This window comes from Pogona vitticeps, chromosome 5 (genome assembly GCF_051106095.1).
Source record: "Pogona vitticeps strain Pit_001003342236 chromosome 5, PviZW2.1, whole genome shotgun sequence".
In the NCBI taxonomy this organism is placed as follows: Eukaryota; Metazoa; Chordata; class Lepidosauria; order Squamata; family Agamidae; genus Pogona; species Pogona vitticeps.
The window spans coordinates 12,935,965-12,958,253 of NC_135787.1; the positions used below are offsets into that span (position 1 = coordinate 12,935,965).

Sequence of the window (22,289 nt, forward strand, 5' to 3'; positions counted from 1 at the left end):
AGTATTGTAATTCTGGCAAATCCAAACCGAAACTTTTCTTGCACACATTACCTGTTTGGGAATCTGCCCGAAATTATTAATGAATCCTATGGTAGCTGTTTCTTTTAATGGATCATTTATGTTGTATATGTCCACTTGTCCCTCATAGAAGAGATGATGGAAGACATTTACAGCTTCCACTGCAGCAGGCCCTTGCTGTTTATAGCCAAAGATTAAATCAATCCACTCATGAAGGTGTGCACTCACAAAGTCACATTCCAAAGCCTGTATAATGCAAAATGTGCACATTAAATAAAGAATATGTTACCTGACTAAAGTGGGTGAAAACAGACTATCTATCCCATTGGGTGAAACAGGAGACATGCCACAGTCAGCTTTTTCTACCAACATGGTTACCAGAGAAAAATGCACAATTAATTTGTGGTCTATCTATCAAATATGTGCCAAGGAAACAAAGAACGAAGTATTAAAACAGGAAAAATGTTATTCCTCCCAAATAAAGATGCAAAAACTGAACAAAAGATTACAGTTTAGTTTTTTATTTTACAGCAATAGTATACTACCTCTCGATGTACTCTGATGAATTCGCGAGGATCCCCTTTGGCCCATGGAGGGAGTATTACATCCCCAAGTTTAGTGCCGTTCTGTTTGCAACCTATGAGACAACAGCAAATTTTTTTTTAGTAAAACAACTATTCAAGTACACTAGGACCAAAGCATCCAAGCCCCCCCCCCCGAAAAGCCCTGTAATAGAAACATAATATACAGGTTAGTCTCTGGTTCCCTCTAATGCCAGGTTCTGGTAATACACCTTGGAAATATGTATTTCTGAAGGGTTTTATTTAATACTTTCAGGCAAGTACTGATCCACCTGATATAGTGGTCCTACTGTAATTAAATGTTACAGCTTAATTTGCTTACCTAAAAAATACTCTTTATTTAAATATACTCCTTACTATTCACAGGCAGTTTAAATCACAATTCCATCTCTCAGTTTAGTATCAGAAGACAGACTTCAGGTTTGCTAGATGTACAATGTTTTTACTTTGTTTTATGGCTAGTCAACATCCACTCATCAGAGTTGGATGAGAAAAATAGACACACAATTAGAATTAAAGAATAGTACCTCTCAGTATCCACTGAATTTAGCCATCTGTTTTTAATATGAGAAATGTGTTAAGAGCACACCTCCTTCTGGTCACACCCCGGCTTTTGTCGTTAAAGCAGTATAGTTTAGGGCAGAGAGAGGATTTTAAAAAATAATAATAATTTTACTCCATCTTTCTTCTAAAAAAGGACCAAGGTGGCTTACGTCATTAAAAACACATTAAAAGCTAAAAACAGTAAATTATTCAAATATTAAGGAGGAATTAGTAACATTGTACTAAACATGTTATGTAAAAGCACTGCAAAAAACAAGTTTAGAAGCAAAAAAAGAAATAAATTTAAACCATCCCATTGATTGTCTCCTAGACAGTCAGCCACTAAAGAAAAGCCTGCCCAAAGAGAAAGATCTTTGCCTGTTTGCAGAAGGACAGCAAAGATGGGGCCAGCCTGGCCTCCTGTGGGAGGGAGTTCCAGAGTGTGGGAGCAGCAACAGCGAACGCCCTGCCCTCTGTCCCCACCAAGCAACAGCTACGAAGGAGGCTGGACTGAAAGAAAGGCCTCCCCCAATGATCTTAACACCCTGCCAGGCTCATAAAGAGTTGTTTTGGTGCTGCAAGTCAGAAAGGCTTGCCAAATGAATGCACACAAACCAGTGACCTACAGCAGATCTGCTTTGTGCTCAGCCCTGATATCAATCATATACCAGTTCTCTTACGCTTTCAGGCAAGGTCTTTATTTAGAACACGCCAGCCAGCCTGTCTTATGTTTATCTTTGAGCAGTGCCTACAAAAGGAAGGGGAATGTTATCAAAAGTTATTTATTTTCACCTAGATCAAAGTTGTTGGAATTGAGCAAAAACTCTGGGAGGTAGAAAAATTCGGGGATCAGCTCTTTGACGTCTGCCATGTTGTGCTTGGATGCAGAGTACCAGGCTTCTCTCACACTGTGGAACATTCTGTCAGCCAAGTCAAAGTGGCCGCCCTGTGGAAGGAAAGGGGGAATTTCATCATTCTAAGCTGCTATCACATTCTCTGCACTGGTCTTTTCAGCCCTGGAACAAAGAACGGAATACCCATACATTTTTAGTGGTTAGGGTTGACATGCGGATCAGAAAAGAAAGAGCTGATCATCTGCAGGTTAAGAAAATAATTTTGAATACATTACTGTGATGACTGTTACCATCCAGTCACAAATTAGTCAGAAAAATTGGGATGAACATTGTGATCCTATACAAGTCTACTCAGAGGTTCCCACAGAGTTCAGTGAGGTTTACTCCCAAGGTAGTGTGAACACTAGAGCAACATAGAATTGCTTTTAGAGAGCTAAAACTAGTTAATTCTATACAATAAATATGTCATATCAGAGCTTAGAATGGCAATTTTGGACTGCAGCTCCCATCATCCCCTACTTATGATGCCTGGGGGTTTCTGGGAGCAGTAGTCCAAGAAAGTTAACTTTTCCAAGCTCTACTGAATGTGATAATTAAAAAAACAAATAGATCCACAAATCTGGAAGTCTGCATACTAGATGTCAGATAATTCAGATATAGAACTAGATTCCATGAGTCTAAATGTATTTCCTCTTTTCTTTCCTTCATAAAAACTAATATGTGGTAGAAGAACTAGAGCGTGTGGGTATCCCCCCCCAAAAAATGCCAGTGGAGTAGCCATGATAGTCCCCTAGAATAAAAAAAAACATACACGCATCTGATGAAAAATCCCAAAAATGTATGCAAATAAAACTGTTATTCTTCAAAGTAACACTAGGCTTTGGTGTTTTGCCTAAAATTTTTACATTTTACCATGTTTTTTACTTAATTGGTATTATTCGGCCAAAACAAATTTGGAGTGATTTGCATGACACAGCAAATGCATCCACCAAGTAGTGCAAGTTTTTCATCCCACTTATTATCAAGAAATTGGTACTTTTAGGAACCTTGGTACTTTTTGGTATGCAAGAAAAGTTTTATCACGTCACTCACTCACTGAGAGGCGGCAAATGTAAGGCCATCCTTGAACATCTCACATATCCTGAAATGCCTATTACATACATACAGATCATGCCTGTCAGGTGGCAGAACAAAGCTATGAAGAATCCTAGAACTCTAGAGGGAGCCCAAGTGTCACTGAATCAACCGTCTTCCAAAGGAGAAAATCCATAGCGAGAGCATTTTTGGCTGGGGGCCATGTAATCTCTCTTTGGAAACCTCAAATGAACGAGTCCACCACCCTTTGAAGCAGCCGTACATAATACTGTATTTCTCAAATGAAAACAATAGGTTCTGACTCCTGTCCTCTGAAAATGCCGGCCACAGAGACTGGCAAAAGGTTAGGAAGAAAAACCTTAAGAACATGGCCAAATAGCCTGGAAAACCCTCAACAACCATCAGATCCTAGCCGTGAAAGCCTTCGAGAATACATTGATATATATATACCTGAAGCCTTAAGAAGATCTGTGTGAAGGGCTCCATTCGCACTAGGTATGAAGCTACTATCATTGCAGATGAATAGTGGGTACCATAATGATAAGCTGGAGTTTCTCCTGGAAAATATAAAATAAAAATAAGAAGTAAACAAAAGGAAATAAGAACAAAATGCCTATGAAAATGTGTCTGCACTAAACAAACAGGTTTCAAGTTACCGTGCTGTAATGACACCAGCCTCATTTGAAATGTGTATTTACCAAATTAAAACAGGAACATAATTCCGTATTTTGACAGTGATCTACTGAGGAAAACCTGCACGGCAACATTTTGCACTTAGCCATTTAAAAATGTTTTCATTTTTCATCTCTTTAATGTCTTCATCAAGTGATGTGATGGTGAAACACTTCTAAAAATTGATGAAACAGGCAGGATTTAACAGCTTGGATCAATATCAAGAGATGTTCCTCGAACCTACCATAGGAATTTTCCTAAACAAGGATGTCCTCAGTGCCCCAAACAGTAAAACAAAAAACACATGGCTGGATTTCTAGTTTTCAGAAAATCAGACCAAAGCATAAGCTATCCTAGGATAATAAATACTGAGCAGAACCTTGTTGGTGATTTATGCATGTGCCACTAATGAGGTAATGGTTGCATTACGAGACATACCCATGTTGTACAATCAGGTATGTGCCTCATTAGTGAGTCACGATTTGACACAAGAAATGACACAATTTAGCAGATGCATGCATAAATCACACATAGGAGTCTGACCACCAGTACTTCTCTCAGACATATGTGGAACAAACTAACAACCAGTATCACAGGTAGCATGAGAGAATAATATTTGAGGGAAAGCCTTTCATGGTTTGGAACCACACTACCTGGAATGTCTCTCCCCATGTCATCTGCCTAACCCACCAGATCCTCCCAGGCTTTGCTCCTCCGAGTGGCCACTTCAAAGGAAGCCCAGGAGTCGGGGTTTCTTTGCGATGGCATCAACTTTATGGAACTAGTTAGCTACACTTGCCCCCTCCCCTATTAATGTTTAGAAGGCAACTGTCTGATCTGTCAAGGAACAACCCCATTGAAGAAAATAGCAGTGGTTACCCAAACCTTGTTGCTGGCTGAGAAACGCCCTCCCCCCCATGACAGTTCAAGCTTCAGGGCCCCAAAAAATGTAGGTCCACCAATGATTAAAACAGCTCTCTTTTTGAAAAGTTTGCACAGAAAGCACGTACCATTAGGATCTTCCCAGTCTTTGTAACGTTTCTTATATTGAGCTAACCTCTCATCAGTCTGAGCCCCCATGGGTTTCGCCAAGTTTCTAAATGTCTTTGGGTTGGTTAAATCTAATTCCTTTAAAATTAAATGAGAAACTAGTATTATTTCAAATAAATGTATTTCGTCAACTAATGATGCAATTACATACAAAACGATCCTTAATTCCTCTAATAGATTTAGATCCTGGCTTTTAAATATATTGCCAATTATTCTGTCAATCAAAATGGTCCAAGAGGACAAAATTAAGAGATCCCCCCTTTTTTACACAGAGCAAATATTTCTTATCTTATTGCCAATATATAACTTGCAGCCTACTAAGTATCTCCTCTGAAACATTTATTCATGAATTATACACAGATGAACTTTAAAAATGTAATACTGTATTTGAGCAAGTACAGTAGGACCTCCTTATCTGCTAATTCACTTATCCATGGTCCGACAATATTAAAACTATTAAAACAATAATCCCAATATATATTTATTTTTAATAATAAAGTTACCAGAACTGGTTTCTCACTATTTTTTTCCAGTGACTAGAGGCATATTACGCAAACACAATGAAAAACACTTTGGAAAATCCACTAAAAGATTTTTTTTAAAAGACCTTTTTGGCGTGCGCCATGATCTCTGACTGTGAAGATTCTCAGTCATCCAGGTGAGGTTATCTGGAAGTTGAGTCATGGCAACTGGATTTCTTTCTTCAGGTTGAAGGATTTTTGGTAAACACCACAAACCCTTGCACTTCAAACCCACAAACGCACTAAGGCAGAGCCTCGTCCACCCAAAAGACAGGAAGAATATAGTATATGCGGTCCAATGCAAAGAGGAGTGTTCGGAGCTCTATGCTGGAGAAACCAAACAGTCACTATAAACAGGAGGGGCAATGGCTCAGGATCATAATCAGCGGTGTTCCTTCATAAAAATAAATAAATAAATACATTTGAAGGGCAAAGGACACTCATTTAATGACCAAGATGTATGCATGTTGGACCAAGAAGATCAGTGGTTTGAAACAGGGGTCAGGGAGACCATACACATGCATATAGAAAATCCCTCACTCAATTTAGATACAATCTGTCTCCTATTTCTTATGCTGCTCTTTCATCCATCCCTAGAAAGATCAGGACAATGCCCACCAGAAAGATCACTGTTAATGACCGTTAACGATCCATAACAATGAGTGGAGCATAGCAGAAGTGGGATTTTAACTCACTCCTAGTCCATCTAAGGAGACTATTCAGATCAGGGGGAAGTGAAACCAACATGGAGGATATATCAGGGATCTCCTCAGATTGAAGAAGCTTCTTGGATGAGTAGCGAAATGTTTCAACCTAATAAGAAAGAAGTCCAGTTGCCATGACTCAACTTCCACATGATCTCTGACATTCCCTGTGATGAGGCTCTCAGACCAAAAACAGTTCAGAAGGGACTCACAGGAAGACCCATACCTTGTTGAATTAAAAACACAAGTCACCTTGTATTTCAAGATAATTAATCAACAATCCCAGAAATTCCTGGTCACAAAATTCAGGACAGAATTGAACTACTGTTATAAATTCCTAAGTATCAGGTGAAATAGTAAGTTGGCAGATGGTGTCATGCTGTGATCTGGGATCTCTTTAAATGCAGGCTTCCAAAAACAGAACCCTGTCTTGTAAGATACAAAACTTTTTGATCTGGTCAAGTATCACATCGGAATATTTTGTTATTACCTCTGAATCATAGTCTGCAAGGATCCATGGGAAAACAGGATACTGCATGAGGTCATTATAGGAACGGCCAGCCAAAGTGTTCAAATGCATCAGGTACTGGAAATTGCTGATTTCACCTCTCTTTGAGAGAGAAAACACAAAATGCAATGTATTTGAACTCATTTCTCTATAACAAATATATAATTTTTCTACTCTTTCATAAAATACTGAAGTAAATTTTATAGAATAGATTTCAGAATGATATGCTCAAATATTTTGTATCAACCTACTATGAAGGAGAAAGTAAATAATGATTCATTCTTACCTCCCACCTTTGTGTCACAGATTTTTCTCCTACTAGGGTGCTTAGCAAGCCAGACCTAATGGAATCAGGAAAAAGCAATATTCTTGCATTCAGAAGCATGTTCTAAGAACAATATCAATGATTTCATATAACTAAAGTGCAATACAGTTGACTAACCTGATCTAATATCATTAAAGCATGAAGAATTCCCCAAAGCTGTGTCATATAGCTGTGGACTAGCAACCACATACTCATATCAATAGCCATCTAACAGAGAGTAATCTAACACATATCTGTTAAACTATCCACTTGATAGTTGGGCACATACAGAAGATCTGTACAAGATGAAATTTCCTCATTAACTTTAGTTAGAGCCAGTGTAATGTGGAAAACAGAATGCTCATATCCCTACTCTCACTGGAAGATTACAGTAGTTGAACCTGTTTTCAGAGTTGGTGGGAAGATCCAATGGGATAACTCTGCATAACCCCCTCTTGAGCTCATAGGGAAAAAAAGAGCAGGATACACATGTAGGAAATATACCATCAGCTTTGTGTTTCATTCAGTAGATGGTTTGTTTGTTTGTTTTAGTTTAGTAAAAGTTTTCAGTTTAGTTTTAGTTTATTGCAACCAATGTATAGAAAGAAACAAAATACAATATGACGAGAATAATCCTTCATATGTGAATGGCCCCTACCTCTTAGGAACACTGAACCCATCAAGAAGCTTTGAAAGAGAAACTGATTTCTTACGGGAAATGGGTTTTCCCCCAATACTACTTCAAAAAAATGAGTATCTATACCATTTTAGAAGGATTTCATTTTTCTTATTTTCTAAATTATATTTGCTAGCATACAGAGAAATGAAAACCAGATATAAGGACAGTAAAATGTGCTGAGTTCAACAATTTGAAATACTGGAACCAGAAGACACCTGCATCAGAATAAACACTGATTACATCCCAAAAATCACATTTTGGCTTAACAGCTTAATTACTGTTTTCTTTTTCTGAATTGCAATACTGTCACTAATGGTTTTAGAACAAGAAAGGCTACTGAGCCAACTTCAAACCACAGCTTCATAGCCTTGCTTGTTCTGAAGAGGACAAAAACAGTTTTCAGGTTCAGATGAACCAGGATACTAAAGTTAACTGCAAACTGCCCAGTTTACTTGCCATATTATGAAAAGAGGCTGCTGGCATTTCCATAAGACTCATTCAAACTTCAGCTCATCCAAATCTACTGCACAGAATTTTAAAAAATGCAAATTCTCACCCCTGCTCTACACTGGTGTTGGGTCGCTGTCCAGACACAGACTCCGAACTATCAGTTAAAGAAGGAACTACAGCCAGAAACCTTTTAAAAATTAAAAGGAGAAGACAATCAGCCAAGTACATAAACTCCAGTCAGCTCCATATGGTGGCTACTGACAGACTGTTATAGAATTCATAAGAGCAGTTTCTATTTACACACACACACACACACACACACACACACACACCCTAATAAAAAAGAAGCTACTAAAAACATACACCATATATTTCTGCAGAGAGATGGCAGAGACAAAAGGACAGCATAGTTAGTATTGGAATTCGGAAAGGAATTACTGTGTGCTTTTCAATGCAAATCAGAAACAATACAATTTAATTCCCAATTCAGTACTTCCAACTAACCTGAAACCTCTTAATTTCAATGGGTCTGCTCTAAACATTAGATTCCATCTCCTATCACGTCTTCATCTCATCTATGAAAAACTTTTGGAATACTTCCCAATCTGGCAAACCTTCATATGTGTCACAATAAAATTCTGATCATTGATATCAAACACGGCAGGCTGGAAATCATGGTAAGTATAGTTCAACAGAAACTTGGTATGCAGAAAAGCCTGCAAAGCTCTCAATAACTATAGATGTGCCAGGAAGACACATCTAGCAATGAGATGAATATAAGGCTCACACTAAGGTGAAATTTCCTTTACAAATCCTTCGTCAGCCTGGGACTTTATTTACTGCAGTATCTAAAGATTGTTCACTCTTTCTTTCCTTCTTTCTTTTTACTTATATCTCACCTACCTTCACAACAGCCTGCATACCTCATGGCCTTCAGAAAAATACATACTGAAAATTGCAAATTACAGGTTTCTAACGTCTAAAACTGCAAATATTTGTTAAAAGATGAAAAACAGTCCATAAAGAGAACAACAAAACAAAACAAAACAAAATGAAAAAAGAGAATACACTTGTTCTGTGAACTGGTAAATTAAGGATCAATTTGCAATACCTCTGGTAGACTTTATTTCTCACTCCTTTCTGGAAGGCAAGCAGGTAGTTGCGTCCGTCTCCTGAGAATACTTCAACAGCAATTGGCTGCAATGAAACAGCTGAGATTGAAAAACCTGCCAAGATGAAGGAAACTGCTGTGGGCCTTCGCAAGGCCTGACCCTGACCTGGCTTTGTTTTGTTTTTTACCCAGATGACAAAAGAAAGTGTGACCTTTTCTTTGCTTGTTTGTTCTTACATGCTGTCGGAACTGACTTATATCAACTCCTAACAGGGCTTTCAAGGTGAGATATTTAAGGACTGGTGTTATCAGCTCCAGTCCTCCAGTGAGTTCCCATGACACATCAGGAATTTGAACCCAGGCCTTCTGAGTCCTAGTCTGTCACTCTATCCACTACATCACACTGGGTATTGCTTGTTTAAGGGACTTACAATTATTCCTATTACTTCTTGCAATGTATACAATGTACTGAAGGTTTATTAAAATTTTTTGTCCTATCTGTAGGATCCTACGTACCAAATAAAGGAGATTCCACTACTTAATGAACTCTGTTTTCCCACAGTATAAGCAAAATGTACATCACCTGCAACAGGTATCTTCTTTTATGCACCTCCTTGATATCTTCATATGCAAAAATACTGCATGTCCTTTTGAGCTGACTTGGACCCTGCCGTGCTCCCCTGGGTATAATTGGTTCATGCATACTGTGAGAATTGAAAGGTGAGAATGATGAGTGAAACAGTAGGGATATATTGTGTCAGTAACTCTTACCTTTTCCACTCATTTTCTACTACCACATTTCATTACATTGCCTTTATGAGAACTATCAAAGATGTGATTGCACAACTAAGAGGACAAAAGGGTTTTACATTTCTGTTCAGGCACAACTGTGTTTTCCAAGTTGCACTTAACAATAGCAGTTGATTTTCCTAGTTACAGCCTTACACTTAAGATTTCTCACAAATCAAGTCAACATTTTTTTCTCTAAGATAAAAAAATATCCGGGTTAACTCACTTGGGAGGTAGTGTCTCGATATCTCGTATTTCTCTGGTAGCAGTCATAGTAAACCCATCAATCACATAGAAGTGCTCTTTACCAAAGAGGAGAAGACCCTCACTGGTGTCTAGACCTTGAACTCGAGCACAACGGTACATGTGTTGGATCTGTTAAAAAAGCCACATATTTAATTAAAACCAGATGAAAATAATGTTATGTGAGCATGCTCTATTTATATGTTTTATGTACCTCTGGGTAGTTTGGGCGGCATATAAATTGAATGAATAAATTTATATGTTTTATGTGCAGGAGAAACAGAACTACATCAATACTGACAAACGTAATCTGCTGTTTTAAAACTGCAGAATATTATGTATAAATACTTCAGTGCTATAATGCAGCATTTGACACTGAAGGAAGGAACGAAGGAAGGAAGGGAATTATAAAAGATCCCGGGAAGGATGTTGTTTTAAAGCAACAAAACAAAACAAGAAGTTTGAGGCATTGCTTTCAGTACAAAGAACTCTTTCTCAGTTGTGATTCTCCTTTGTCAGTAGTGCAAGGGAGCTCTGCTTTTTACACTCCCTGGGATGAATGGAAAGGCAACAAGTTACATTTTATTTATTTATTTATTTATTTATTTATTTATTTATTTATTTATTTATTTATTTATTTATTTATTTATTTATTTATTTATTTATTTATTTGTTTGTTTGTTTGTTTGTTTGTTTGTTTGTTTGTTTGTTTGATTTATACCCCTAGGCGGCCCATATAATAATCATGTAATAATCATATTACATGATTAATCTAACTTTCAGTAGGGAGTTTTTCAGCCAGTGTCATGCTGATTCCATGGAGTCTACAAGCAAAGCCTCACTAGGTCTTCATCTTCTATTAAAAGGAATTAGGAATAGATATTCATTATCTTTGATTAACTAACCTTCTACACTCTTGTCTTGCATGCTTCTTTAATGCTCAAGCATACAAGCAAATCGTATACAAAAGCATCACTTAACAATGATTTATAAACATTGGACAACGGATTGTGACAGTAAACCAATGAGCAATTCAGATGTTCCTGAAAATGGGAAAGATGCATGTTTTTTTCCATTAATGCAAGGGCTTCTATTAGTGAATCAGCAAAGTGAGTGGGGTGCTTCTCCTTTCTCCCTACCCCTCAAAAAAAATCCAAAAAACAAAACAACAGTGAATGGAACCCAATGGATTACAGAAAAATAAGTTCTAAAACATGAAAGCTAAACACCAGCTCAAACTATACCTACAACAGAGTCCAGTGTAAATATTTTGACCTACAGTGGTGCCTCGCAAGCCAATTGCCTTGCGGGACGATTAATCTGCAAGACGATTTGTTTCTGCGATCGCTCTGGCGCTTCGCAAGACAATGTTTTCTATGGACAATTTTCGCAAGACGCTGATTTTTCCCCATTGGAACGCTTTAAATAGATTTCAATGCATTCCAATGGGGAACTGCGTTTCGCAAGACGATGTTTTCTATGGACAATTTTCACAAGATGATTTTTTCTCTATTGGAACACATTAATTAGATTTCAATGCATTCCAATAGGGAACTGCATTTCGCAAGACAATGTTTTCACAAGACGACATTTTTCACGGAATGAATTAATATTGTCTTGCGAGGCACCACTGTATTACTAAAAGCAATGTCCAGGTCCTGCCTTCATGGACGTATGCATTCTGAATGTTCCCATCAGCACTTCAGTACCATAGTCATTATTTTTATACAACTGTCACTGAGTCTTAACTAAATATACAGCTAGCCGTTTATGGCGAAAAGATAGCCTTAAGGATCAATGAATTTGTGAACTCGTGACTTAACACAATTTGCTACAGGAAAGTATGATTATTAGATAGCTATAGAAAGATGTTAGCTTTCAAATATTAAATCTACTACTTTTCATAGATACTGTATATGAGTTTCCTGTTAGAAACAGTGTCCTAATGTAATGAACACTGTGGCATTTTTCCTGGGGATGATCCCCTTTTGTTAGGTACCTTGTTTCTTTTTGCTACATTAATTTGCTACTGGATGAATAAGCTTTTGGAATAAATGGAAAATGGCCTGAAAGAACGTTACCGTTAAGAAGCTGTAACATAGAAATCTCCTGTTTCAGAAAAACATTTCGAAGACAATCTGGGAATTCAGAGTTTGAGACGGCACCCTATGGTTACAAGTTTTATACCTTTTCCCCTTCCTCGAGCAGTCGAAGCAAAGTTGTGTTATCAGTTTTCTCCTCTTCATCTATAGAGCTATTCTCAGCTATCTGATCCTGCAGCTGCTCCTGATTCTCTTCATCTCCACCATCAGGTGCTGAACGCGATCTCTTCAAGGGTGGTTTAACAAGACCTGTATCAAGGAATCAGAATCGGTCAACACCAGGTTTATGAAAGTCAGTGAGGCATAAAGACAGGGCAGTCAATGCAGAGCTCAACTTCAATCATCATCATCATTCAAAACCAATTGCCTCTAGCTGAGCAATACCAAGGGAATTACAAATGCAAATACTAAGAAGTAGCCAAGAGTAGTAGTAGTCCATATGTGTGCCTGGAGCACCTTTGTGATAGGGTCCAGAATCCTGTTGAAGATTTATTCCAGCGTAGGTACAACTGCATACACTGTGGCAGAGATTTGCTCCAATAAATAATTTGCCTCTTGCATTCCACATCAAGTCAAGGAACCAGAACATAATCAGAAATGCAAGTGGCAGCAATTCATCACCATGATGTATACAATTACATGTCTACCAGCAGGACTACAGAAACAGAAGCACATTTCCCACTACAGTGGTGCCTCGCAAGACAAAAATACAGTGGTGCCTCGCTAGTGTTAATTCGTTCCATTGAAATAGCTGTCTTGTGAAAACATCATCTAGCGAAAAGCGTTTCCCCATTGGAATGCACTGAAACCCATTTAATGTGTTCCAATGGGGGGGAAATAGTCATTGTCCAGCAAAAATTACCCATAGGGAAGCCATTTTGCGAAGCGCTGATCAGCTGTTTAAATTGCTGTCTTGCGAAGCATCAGTCCCGAAAACATCCATTTTGCGAAGATCACCCATAGGGAAGCCATTTTGTGAAGACGCCAATCAGCTGTAAAAATCGTCGTCTTGTAAAAAACGGTCTGTGAAGCACAGACCAAATCATTGTCCAGCAAAATCCCCCATAGGAAAAACCTTTTTGCGAATTGCTATAGCGATCGCAAAAAGTCAACGTCTAGTGAAAAAACCATTTTGCGGGGTAATCGTCTTGCGAGGTACCACTGTAATTCGTTCCGCGAGTCCTGTCGTCTTGCGAAATTTTTATCTTGCGAGGCGTGTTTTCCCATAGGAATGCAGTGAATTTTAATTAATGTGTTCCTATGGGCCAAAAAAACTCTGAAAAAGACACTTACCAGGTAGGGAGCTGGGGAAGCACCATTGGAGGACTGGCAGGGGTCCCCCGCAACCACGATCGCCACTTTCAGAGGTCTCCCGGCAGTCCTCCAATGATGCAGGGGAAGCCTCTGAAGACTTCCCCAGCACCATTTTTGAATTTTCCACCCTTTTCCCCTGACTTTTTCCATTCGGAGGCTTGCTGAGCACCATCAGAGGCAAGCCTCCGAACGAAAAAAAGCAGGGGAAAAGGGTGGGAAATTAAAAAATGGTGCTGGGGAAGTCTTCAGAGGCTTCCAAAGTCAGCGATCATGGTTGTGGGCAACCCCCGCCAGTCCTCCGATGGTGCAGGGGAAGCCTTTGGAAGCTTGCCCAGCACCATCGGAGGACTGGTGGGGTTCCCCCACAACTGCGATTGCCAGCTTCAGAAGCTTCTGAAGATTTCCCCAGCACCATCGGAGGACTGCCAGGGGACCTCTGAAAGCGGTGACTGCAGTTGCGGGGGACCCTCGCCAGTCCTCCGATGGGGCTTCCCCAGCTCCCTACCTGGTAAGTGACTTTTTCAGAGTTTTTTGGCCCATAGGAAGGCATTAATTAAATTCAATGCATTCCTATGGGAAAACGCGCCTCGCAAAATGAAAAAATCTTCGTCTTGTGAGGCACCTACAAATTCAAAATTTATTTCAACTAGAACTAACTTAATCCATTCTTATCGAACATATATACCAGCCAGAATTTAACTTTAAACATCTTTACAGCATTGAAACAGTTTCGAACAGTTTCAAAGGCATCAAAATATAAAATTTGAAGATTAACCAAAATATGTTAAAATGTCAAGATACAGTGATGCCTTGCATAACGGGCACCCCATTTAACGACGAATCCTCATAGCGATGATGTTTTTGCAATTGCTTTTGCGATCGCATAACGATGTTTTCTATGGGGGAAAATCACTTTGCGATGATCAGTAAGCTGTTTCGCTTATTGATTTTCACATAACGATATTTTCCCCCAGCTGATTGGCAGTTCTAAAATGGCCACCGGGTAAAACAGGGACGGATTCCTCGCTTACCGGGCGCCCAAAATGGCTGCCGTATAGAGGCTTTTCGCTTAAAAGGTAAGTTTTAAGCCCATAGGAATGCATTGAAGGGGTTTCAATGCATTCCTATGGGCTTTTTAAATCTGCATAGCGACAAATCCGTATAGCAATGATTTTTGCTGCACGGATTATCGTCACTATGAGGGGAACCACTGTACATTAAATTTTTTAGGTAACTAAAGCACAGATTTTATATTTCCATGTATAGTTTTTTTTCCTGTAGATAAATGTACAAACAGGACAGAATAGACATGAATGAATTTATGTAATAATGACATGAACTGTAAGTACAATGATTTATCCATCCTTACTAACTAGAAAGGGGCATGAAACACAGAAGAGGAAGATGGTATAGCTGAGAAAGGACTCTTTCCTTAGGGTAACGGTTTTGGCCTCCTTAGGGAAACTCACACTTTTAAAGAATCAGATCCCCAAATACTAATACAGTGGTGCCTCGCTAGATGATGATAATCCGTTCCACTGAAATCGCTATTTAGCGAAATCATTATCTAGCGAAAAGCATTTCCCCATTGGAATGCATTGAAACCTGTTTAATTCATTCCAATGGGGAAGAATCATTGTTGTCTAGTGAAGATTGGCCATAGGAAAGCCGCTTTGCGAACTGCCGATCAGCTGTTTAAATAGCTGTCTTGCGAAGCATAGGTCCTGAAAACACCCGTTTTGCGAGTGCGGAGGGAGCTGTCAAAATCGTCGTCTAGCTAAAATCGATTTGTGACTCAGGGACCAAACATTGTCCAGCGGAATTCCCCCATAGGAATCAGTTTTGCGAATCATTTGATTGCAAAAAGTCAATGTCTAGCGAAAAAACTGTCATGCGGGGTGACTGTCTAGCGAGGCACCACTGTAGCTATACTCTCTCTCTCTCTCTCTCTCTCTCACACACACACACACACACACACACACACACACACACACACACAAGAAAAGCAGCCATTTATTTTTGCTTTGTCCTACATGGTCATGGAGGAATACAGATGGAATAAAGATCCCACCTTTAACTCTTGCAATAGTATCTTCACCGTGTTCTGGCTCCTGCTGAGCTGCTTCTCCTTCTGAACTCTCTTCAATAGCATCTTGAAACACAGCAGGGTTTCCAGAAGCCAGTCGCATATAATATTCTTTGCTATCATAGCTTATAGCTCTTCGGTAGCGTGCAGGTTTCTTAAAACAATAATTGAATTAAAATGTTCAGTAAAACCAAGTCATTCTTTAAGCTAATGTATCCTAGATTTAGCTCTATGCCTACAACCTCCCTATTGTCTAGTGTTACAGCTGGAGGCAGACCATTTCAAACTAATTACAGTTTTTATAGACAATCACATTTGGAATGAACTTATCATCACCAAAACAATGATCAAAATTAAATGCTGTTTGATGACTAGCATACAACGAAGAGGTGATCAAAAAGTGTTTAGCGCATATTGTGAATTGTCTGAAAAGGTCCAAAAATATTGTATCTATCTACTTCAAATGGCTTTTATATTCCATCATTTCCAACAATGCATCCAGCTCATTCATTAGTACTCCCTGAAACATTGGTTTATATTTAATTGTTTCCAGAACGTAAGGTTGTAAAGAAACCAATCAGATTCATTTTTGTTGTTGTTATGCACTGTCAAGTCGCTTCTGACTCATGGCGACCCTATGAATAAATGATTTCCAACATGCCCTGTTCTCAGTTGTCCTGCTCAGCTCTTGCAAACTCAAGGATGTGGCTTTCTTTAGTGATTCAGTTCATCTTTTATTTGGTCTTCCTCTTTTTCTGCTGCCTTCCACTTTTCCCCAGCATTATTGTCTTCTCCAGGGAATTCTGCTTTCTCATGATGTGCCCAAAGTATGACAGCCTCAGCTTCATCATTTTTGCCTCCTGAGATATTTCAGGCTTGATACTTCAGCAGCACACTTTTGATTTGATTTGGGACTATGTAACTTGCCCAAGGCCATACAGGTTGGCTTTACTCAAAGGAGGCACAGTGGGGAATTGAACCGCCAGCCAGATACCTAAGGTATGCAGCCAGCTTAGGTAAGTTTAGAACTATAACTCACACTACCTGGTATATTAAGAAATAAGTTCTAAATACAATCATTAAGCAGACTGGATGAGGCAAGTAGCCAAAATAATTTGTTCATAGGATATGGTATCCAAGACAGCGTTGTTTAGTGCTAAGTCACCCACGCTATATATACTGTCCAATATCCTGCAGTGATTTGAATCTCCAGCCACACAGCAGAAATGACATCATTATCAGTTGCCGACTGCTCGTAAATAATCTCTTTTTAGATTTCAGGGTGCACACAACTTTGTCTCACTGGACGTGGGTCATGTACACACTGAAATAAAAAAGGAACTCTTTCAGCAGCGGTAGTCCACTGCTGAGAATGACAACATTTCTGTGGCAGGATGCTGGCCAGGATATTTCTCTCCTAACATAATTTGGATATAATCCTAATCACAGCAGCAAGTGAACTAAGGATCAAGACCTTGTAATTAAAGCATCTTGTTGTCGTTGATTTAGGCATCCTTTTTGGCAGAAAGATGGTTTTTAAAGCTACCACATACCAAATGTCCAATTATACTTCAAATCTTGAAATCTAACTGTTAACGTTAGATGGTGAGTTTTTATGCCAGTGCTATAGATATAACAGAGCAATCTCCTAGAGTAAGTAAAAGTTGGTGAATAACTGAAGAGAAAAATACACCAGGAAAGGTAACAAAATGTCTTCATAATGCAATGCTTTCCAAAGATTAGTTGGACAAGAAGATCAAGATGAGTAAAGGCATATTGTACTTAGTGATGAGCAAACATTTATAAAACTGTTTGATATGGACATACTGACATTGTCTGACCCTAATAGGACAATTAGCTGAACTTGCAATTTAAAAAACACTGATCTTTCTCTTCTCAAACATCCCATATAACAGTAGAAAACATTTAACATATTTATTCATAAATGGCAATAAAAATTAAAATTGCTTCTTTAAAAGAGGAAATGAATAGAGAAAAAAAGAACCAAATAAATGGAAAAGAGCAGAACCAAAATGGCTTATACCAGCTCTTCCAATATCATTTTTTTCTGCAATGATCCCTTCCCATCTTTTTGCTTGGGATGTACAACAGGACTAGAAGGGGTCCAATGGGGTATTTTTACAGCTGTCAGCAGCCTGAGGGTCACATATCCAAAGGAGGGGTTCTGTTGCCAAAGAGGCAATTATTGAATTTTGTTTTAACATTGCAGCTATATATTTCAAAATTTACTACAATGGATTTTTGTTAACCCAAAAAATAGAATTAAATTTTAAAATCAGGTTTTCTTTTCAGTGAAAAGGCCCCATTATGCCCGCCAATTAACACTTTTTCCAAAGAAGAGGGGGCATTTGGGGCCTCACAGGATAGAAAAATTGCTCCTATACCTTACAGAGAGCACAAAGGGATTTTTTTTTAAAGTCAAGTTGTATGGAAGACACAGGGCAAGGACAGAGGATGTAAAGACACTCCAGAAGGGACGCGTGTGGCCCACAGACCACATGCACCCCACTTTTGATTTAAAGAGATGCACCTGAGGATGCATACCCCATTTTCCTGACAAAAAGCACGCTCCAAATGTGCACAAGAACAAGATCATTGACAACAATGATTACTGATCTCATCCAATTATTTGACTATGGTCTCAAATTAGCATTTGACACAACTGTACACTAAAAAGGTAACTTTATCAAATACATAAGAACACTCTATAAAGTTATCCAGATAGTTTCCTGACTGCATTTTAAACATTTGCCTCTCAAAAGTCTGTTCTCCTAAGGAAATCTTTAATATCTGTGTGGATGGAGTGCAGCCGCAGAAGGTGCCGTGATGATCTTGTAAGATGTCAGTTGTGTTTCCCAACACCACCACGAGACCAGCACCTTGTCAAGCCACCCCTGTGGCTTCTGCAGTTGGACCTTTGCACATGCATACATTTAGGACAGGATGTTGGCCATTATTATAGGGTTTTTCTATGTTTTATACCCAATTGATGCTTAATTGAAACTTAACCGAAAGCTTCCAAGTGTAGCTTCAGAGCATCTTTTTCTCTTCTAATTCACTGCTTCTCTACTAAGATGATGTTGAAATATACAAAGCAGACAACAATTTACTATTGGAACTTCTTTTCGGACTTTTTTGGTTTTGTGCCGAACTGAATAACTGAACTCTTCAGATGACCAGGAAACAATTATCTTGGAAATAACCTGGACTTTAGTGCTAAACTCGTCCCCTTGGAACAAAATGAGATAAGAAAAATCCATTCCAGTTGGGACAAACTGCGATGAGAAGTCTCAGATTTTGGTTGCTTCTTGTCACTGAAAATATTGAGACAAGCTTATGCTATGCAGATGATGGAAAGAAATACCAATATCAACCATGCGCAATTAGGAACTTTCCGGGAGGTGTGGAAATGCTCTATCCAGATGAACCCACATTGAAGGAAATGATTAGTCTAAGTATGTGAATGTTTGAAAAGCCCATCACTGAATACATCTTGATTTATTAGTTTTGATTCCAAGCCAGTACATGTTTTTACAGTGAGAACAGTGAAAGCGGAGCCCCGTTGCAGCCTGTTAGTGTGCAGCACAGACAGAAAGAGCTAGAGAGAGATGTCATAGTAGGTGAAGACTTGAAGAGAACACAGCCACATCCGCTGCAGTGTATTTACCGTGAATCATTAATCCTACAACAGAGTTACTGAAGAAGCACGTGAAAGCCAACCCTAGAAGCCTTTGTTAAGGTTGCCCAACATGCACAAAGAAGTTTGCATCCACTTTGCCAGCCGTGGATGGTTTTCTTTCTTTACCTTTTGAGGAATGGTATCATCAGATGTCTCAGGAGGCTTACTTGAGAATTCAGACTGAAAATAGGGTATTAAGTATAAAAGCATGAGGGGAACAAAATCACATGGAGGAAGAATGCATGATGATAGTACATTCACGCCACCAATTGTAAGAACATTAGCAGACAAAATACAATGAGTGATAAAGTAAAAGCTACATCTTTTGGCTAAGCCTTCAGAGTACAAGACTGAACTTTGATTTTTCTGCATCAAGGATGGCAAAGCAGTAATAGCAACAACATAACAGAGTGACATTTAAAATCTGTTAGAATTAGCATAACAATGTGCACCATTTAACTATAAACATTAGGCATATTCTGAAACAGTATCAACAGCAGTGAACACAATATTTTAGCAATTCTATCTTGCTGATTTTCAGTTTATCAAAATAACAGCTCACAACTTATTCATTCTGTAACTGCCTACATATACAATTTGCAAATGTGATGAACTTTTAAGAGCTGCCTTTGGGTTCCTCCCAGACAACATTGTGTTTGTCTCCTGTCCAAGTTAGCTTGTAGTTTTCTCATTGCTCAGATGTCTTTGATTAGACTAGCTCATCTTCCATAAGCTTACCTTATGCTGAGCTTGGTATCCACCAAGCTAAAAGCAACTCATCAGTCATGTCTGGCAACTCGCCATGAGCTCAATAAACTTCAAATATAGGAGGCACTTGTTAGAAATAAGCTGTAGCTCACTCTGTTTTGGCTACCTTCCAGTTGAGCGAACAGAGGTGGTGGTTAGAATACGGGAGCTGGGTTCAAACTGTCAACTTGGCATAAAACTCTCTGGGTGATCCTGACCTAATAGCATTCTCTAAGTGAATCTCACAGGGCTGGTGTGAGGAAAAAATGGGAAGAAAGGGAGCCATCTATGCCAAATTGAGCTAAAAGGTAGAAATCCAGTGTGTAGGTGTAACAAATAAATGCATAAATAGATGAAGTATTGAATCAACAGGGTGATGGACGAAGAAACTAAAAAAATACAAAGTAGCCATTCCATGTACTTGCTGGTAACACTTGATGTTGAACTATCTGTAAACTCATGGCTGAGAAGCGCAGAACTAATTTTAGATTTGTTACTGCTCAGTTGATATCTGTTGTAATGTATGCACAGGCATTCTCTTCAGTGATGCAAGGAATTAAGGCACTACGTTTATAACTGGTGAGACAACAAATAAACATGTATATAACTGCACTTACCAGCAGATTGGTCTCATGTTCAGTATCTGGCATGTAAGGATACTGAATATAAAACATGTCATTTCGCACCATCTTCTTCCTCATTCGACAGGGACCTTCTGTCATTTCCAGCATCCATTTGTCCAAGTGAGAGCCAATGGGAGGGCCCCAGAGGCCTCTCTCCCGTAGCAACTCATATTCAATTTGAGACCACTCTTCTGTTACGTATTTCAATGCATTCTGCTGACGCTGGAAAGCATACAATAGGTTGACTGCCACAGTGTGCTAAATAACATGTCATAAATAGTTGTGAAAGCCAATTAGCCATCCTGCACAGCAACTGTATTGACAACCTCGCGTGAGCCATGGCAGCAAAGCAAAAGGGGATGTCAGAAGCTCTTTCATTCAAAGTGCAAAGGTGCATCTTCCAGCTCCCCTCTTCATTCTTGAAGTTAACAGCCAGATTGCAAGCCTTCCCTGCAGCAGTCTTTATTATAATTATATATTTATGAAACATACCAGCCACAAAACTGGGTTATAGGAGCTGGCGTATTTACATCTGATGCACCTGTCTACAGACAACTCTCCGGCTAGGAACTGATGAAGGTGCTGTCCCCAAATATTTCCTATTCTAAGTAGCAGCAGCTGTCCAGGGCCTCAGTCATGTTCAGGTATATCAACTGCATACAGCTGAACATGCCAGAAATAATATCTGGGATCTTCTCTGTACATGAAACACACACCACAGAGTAGCAGGCTTTCCCCCTTCACTCTTGCCAGGGGTTTATATCTGGATGAAGTGCATCAACAAGAATGACCTTAGGGAAAGGAGAAAGACTTGTTTGCTTCCTACTCAAATAAGGCAATTCACCCTTCATTTATGATACTAACAAAGCAGCAAACTTTGTGAGGATTCACAAATCACATTTTACCGCCTGATCAACACATGAAAATATTATAAAAAGGAAGCAGCAGTTTCCAGCCTACTCTAGTTTCCACAGAAACGTGGAAAATCTAAAATACAGGTGGGCACTAACCACCAGTTCGGTGGCTCATGTTGGTTTGTACTTTGGGCGAACAAGTGTTTAGCTTTTCCCAGCCCCCTCTTCCTCCAGTGGGTGCTCAGTTAGAGGCAGTGGCTGGCGGAGGTGGGGCAAGAAAGTCAGGGCGCTCGTCAGAGGAGGAGGAGGTGCTGGCAAGCACCAAACACCTGTTTGCCCAAAGGACAAACCAGCACAAACCACCAAATAGGCAGTTTGTGCCCATCTCTAATCTAAAAAGATTGATGTTTTCAATAGGTCCGGTGATCAATTAGAAGCATTATTTAAAGGGAAATCTCTGTATAGTATCTCTGCTTGCAATGAACAACTAGCAGCCAATTTAAATACAATTTAACATCAACAAGGTATCATAAGAGTATTAGGTGGGATTACTTTTACCTCTTGATGTTCTTTATACTGCATATCTACCAGGTCTCGAACCACTGCTATGTGAGTAAACATCCACTGAGAGATCTCCTAGTAGCAAAAATATGAATATATTAAGACACACAAAAGAATTCTTCAATACACATGCATATAAAACATTTTTTTAAAAAATAGGAGTATTCATTATATGTAGAA

General features: G+C 39.1%; 1 protein-coding gene across 6 annotated transcripts in view; it reads right to left on the reverse strand.

The window, feature by feature from the left end:
* Positions 1-22,289, reverse strand: part of WDFY3 (WD repeat and FYVE domain containing 3) — a 169,762-nt gene that overhangs the window by 17,095 nt on the left and 130,378 nt on the right. For 4 of the 6 annotated variants that reach the window (XM_020801740.3, XM_020801741.3, XM_073002011.2 and 1 more), the window contains 16 exons: positions 22,107-22,184; positions 20,689-20,916; positions 19,451-19,504; positions 15,610-15,778; positions 12,310-12,473; positions 10,106-10,254; positions 9,674-9,794; positions 9,091-9,176; positions 8,086-8,166; positions 6,833-6,887; positions 6,529-6,648; positions 4,774-4,891; positions 3,542-3,648; positions 1,935-2,088; positions 564-655; positions 52-264 (listed from right to left, as the gene is read on the reverse strand). In XM_020801740.3, coding sequence (XP_020657399.3) covers positions 52-264; positions 564-655; positions 1,935-2,088; positions 3,542-3,648; positions 4,774-4,891; positions 6,529-6,648; positions 6,833-6,887; positions 8,086-8,166; positions 9,091-9,176; positions 9,674-9,794; positions 10,106-10,254; positions 12,310-12,473; positions 15,610-15,778; positions 19,451-19,504; positions 20,689-20,916; positions 22,107-22,184 — 1,989 coding nt within the window. The remainder of the gene's footprint in view (positions 1-51; positions 265-563; positions 656-1,934; positions 2,089-3,541; positions 3,649-4,773; positions 4,892-6,528; positions 6,649-6,832; positions 6,888-8,085; positions 8,167-9,090; positions 9,177-9,673; positions 9,795-10,105; positions 10,255-12,309; positions 12,474-15,609; positions 15,779-19,450; positions 19,505-20,688; positions 20,917-22,106; positions 22,185-22,289) is intronic. The other 2 variants (XM_078394522.1, XM_020801739.3) reach the window with 1 other exon arrangement.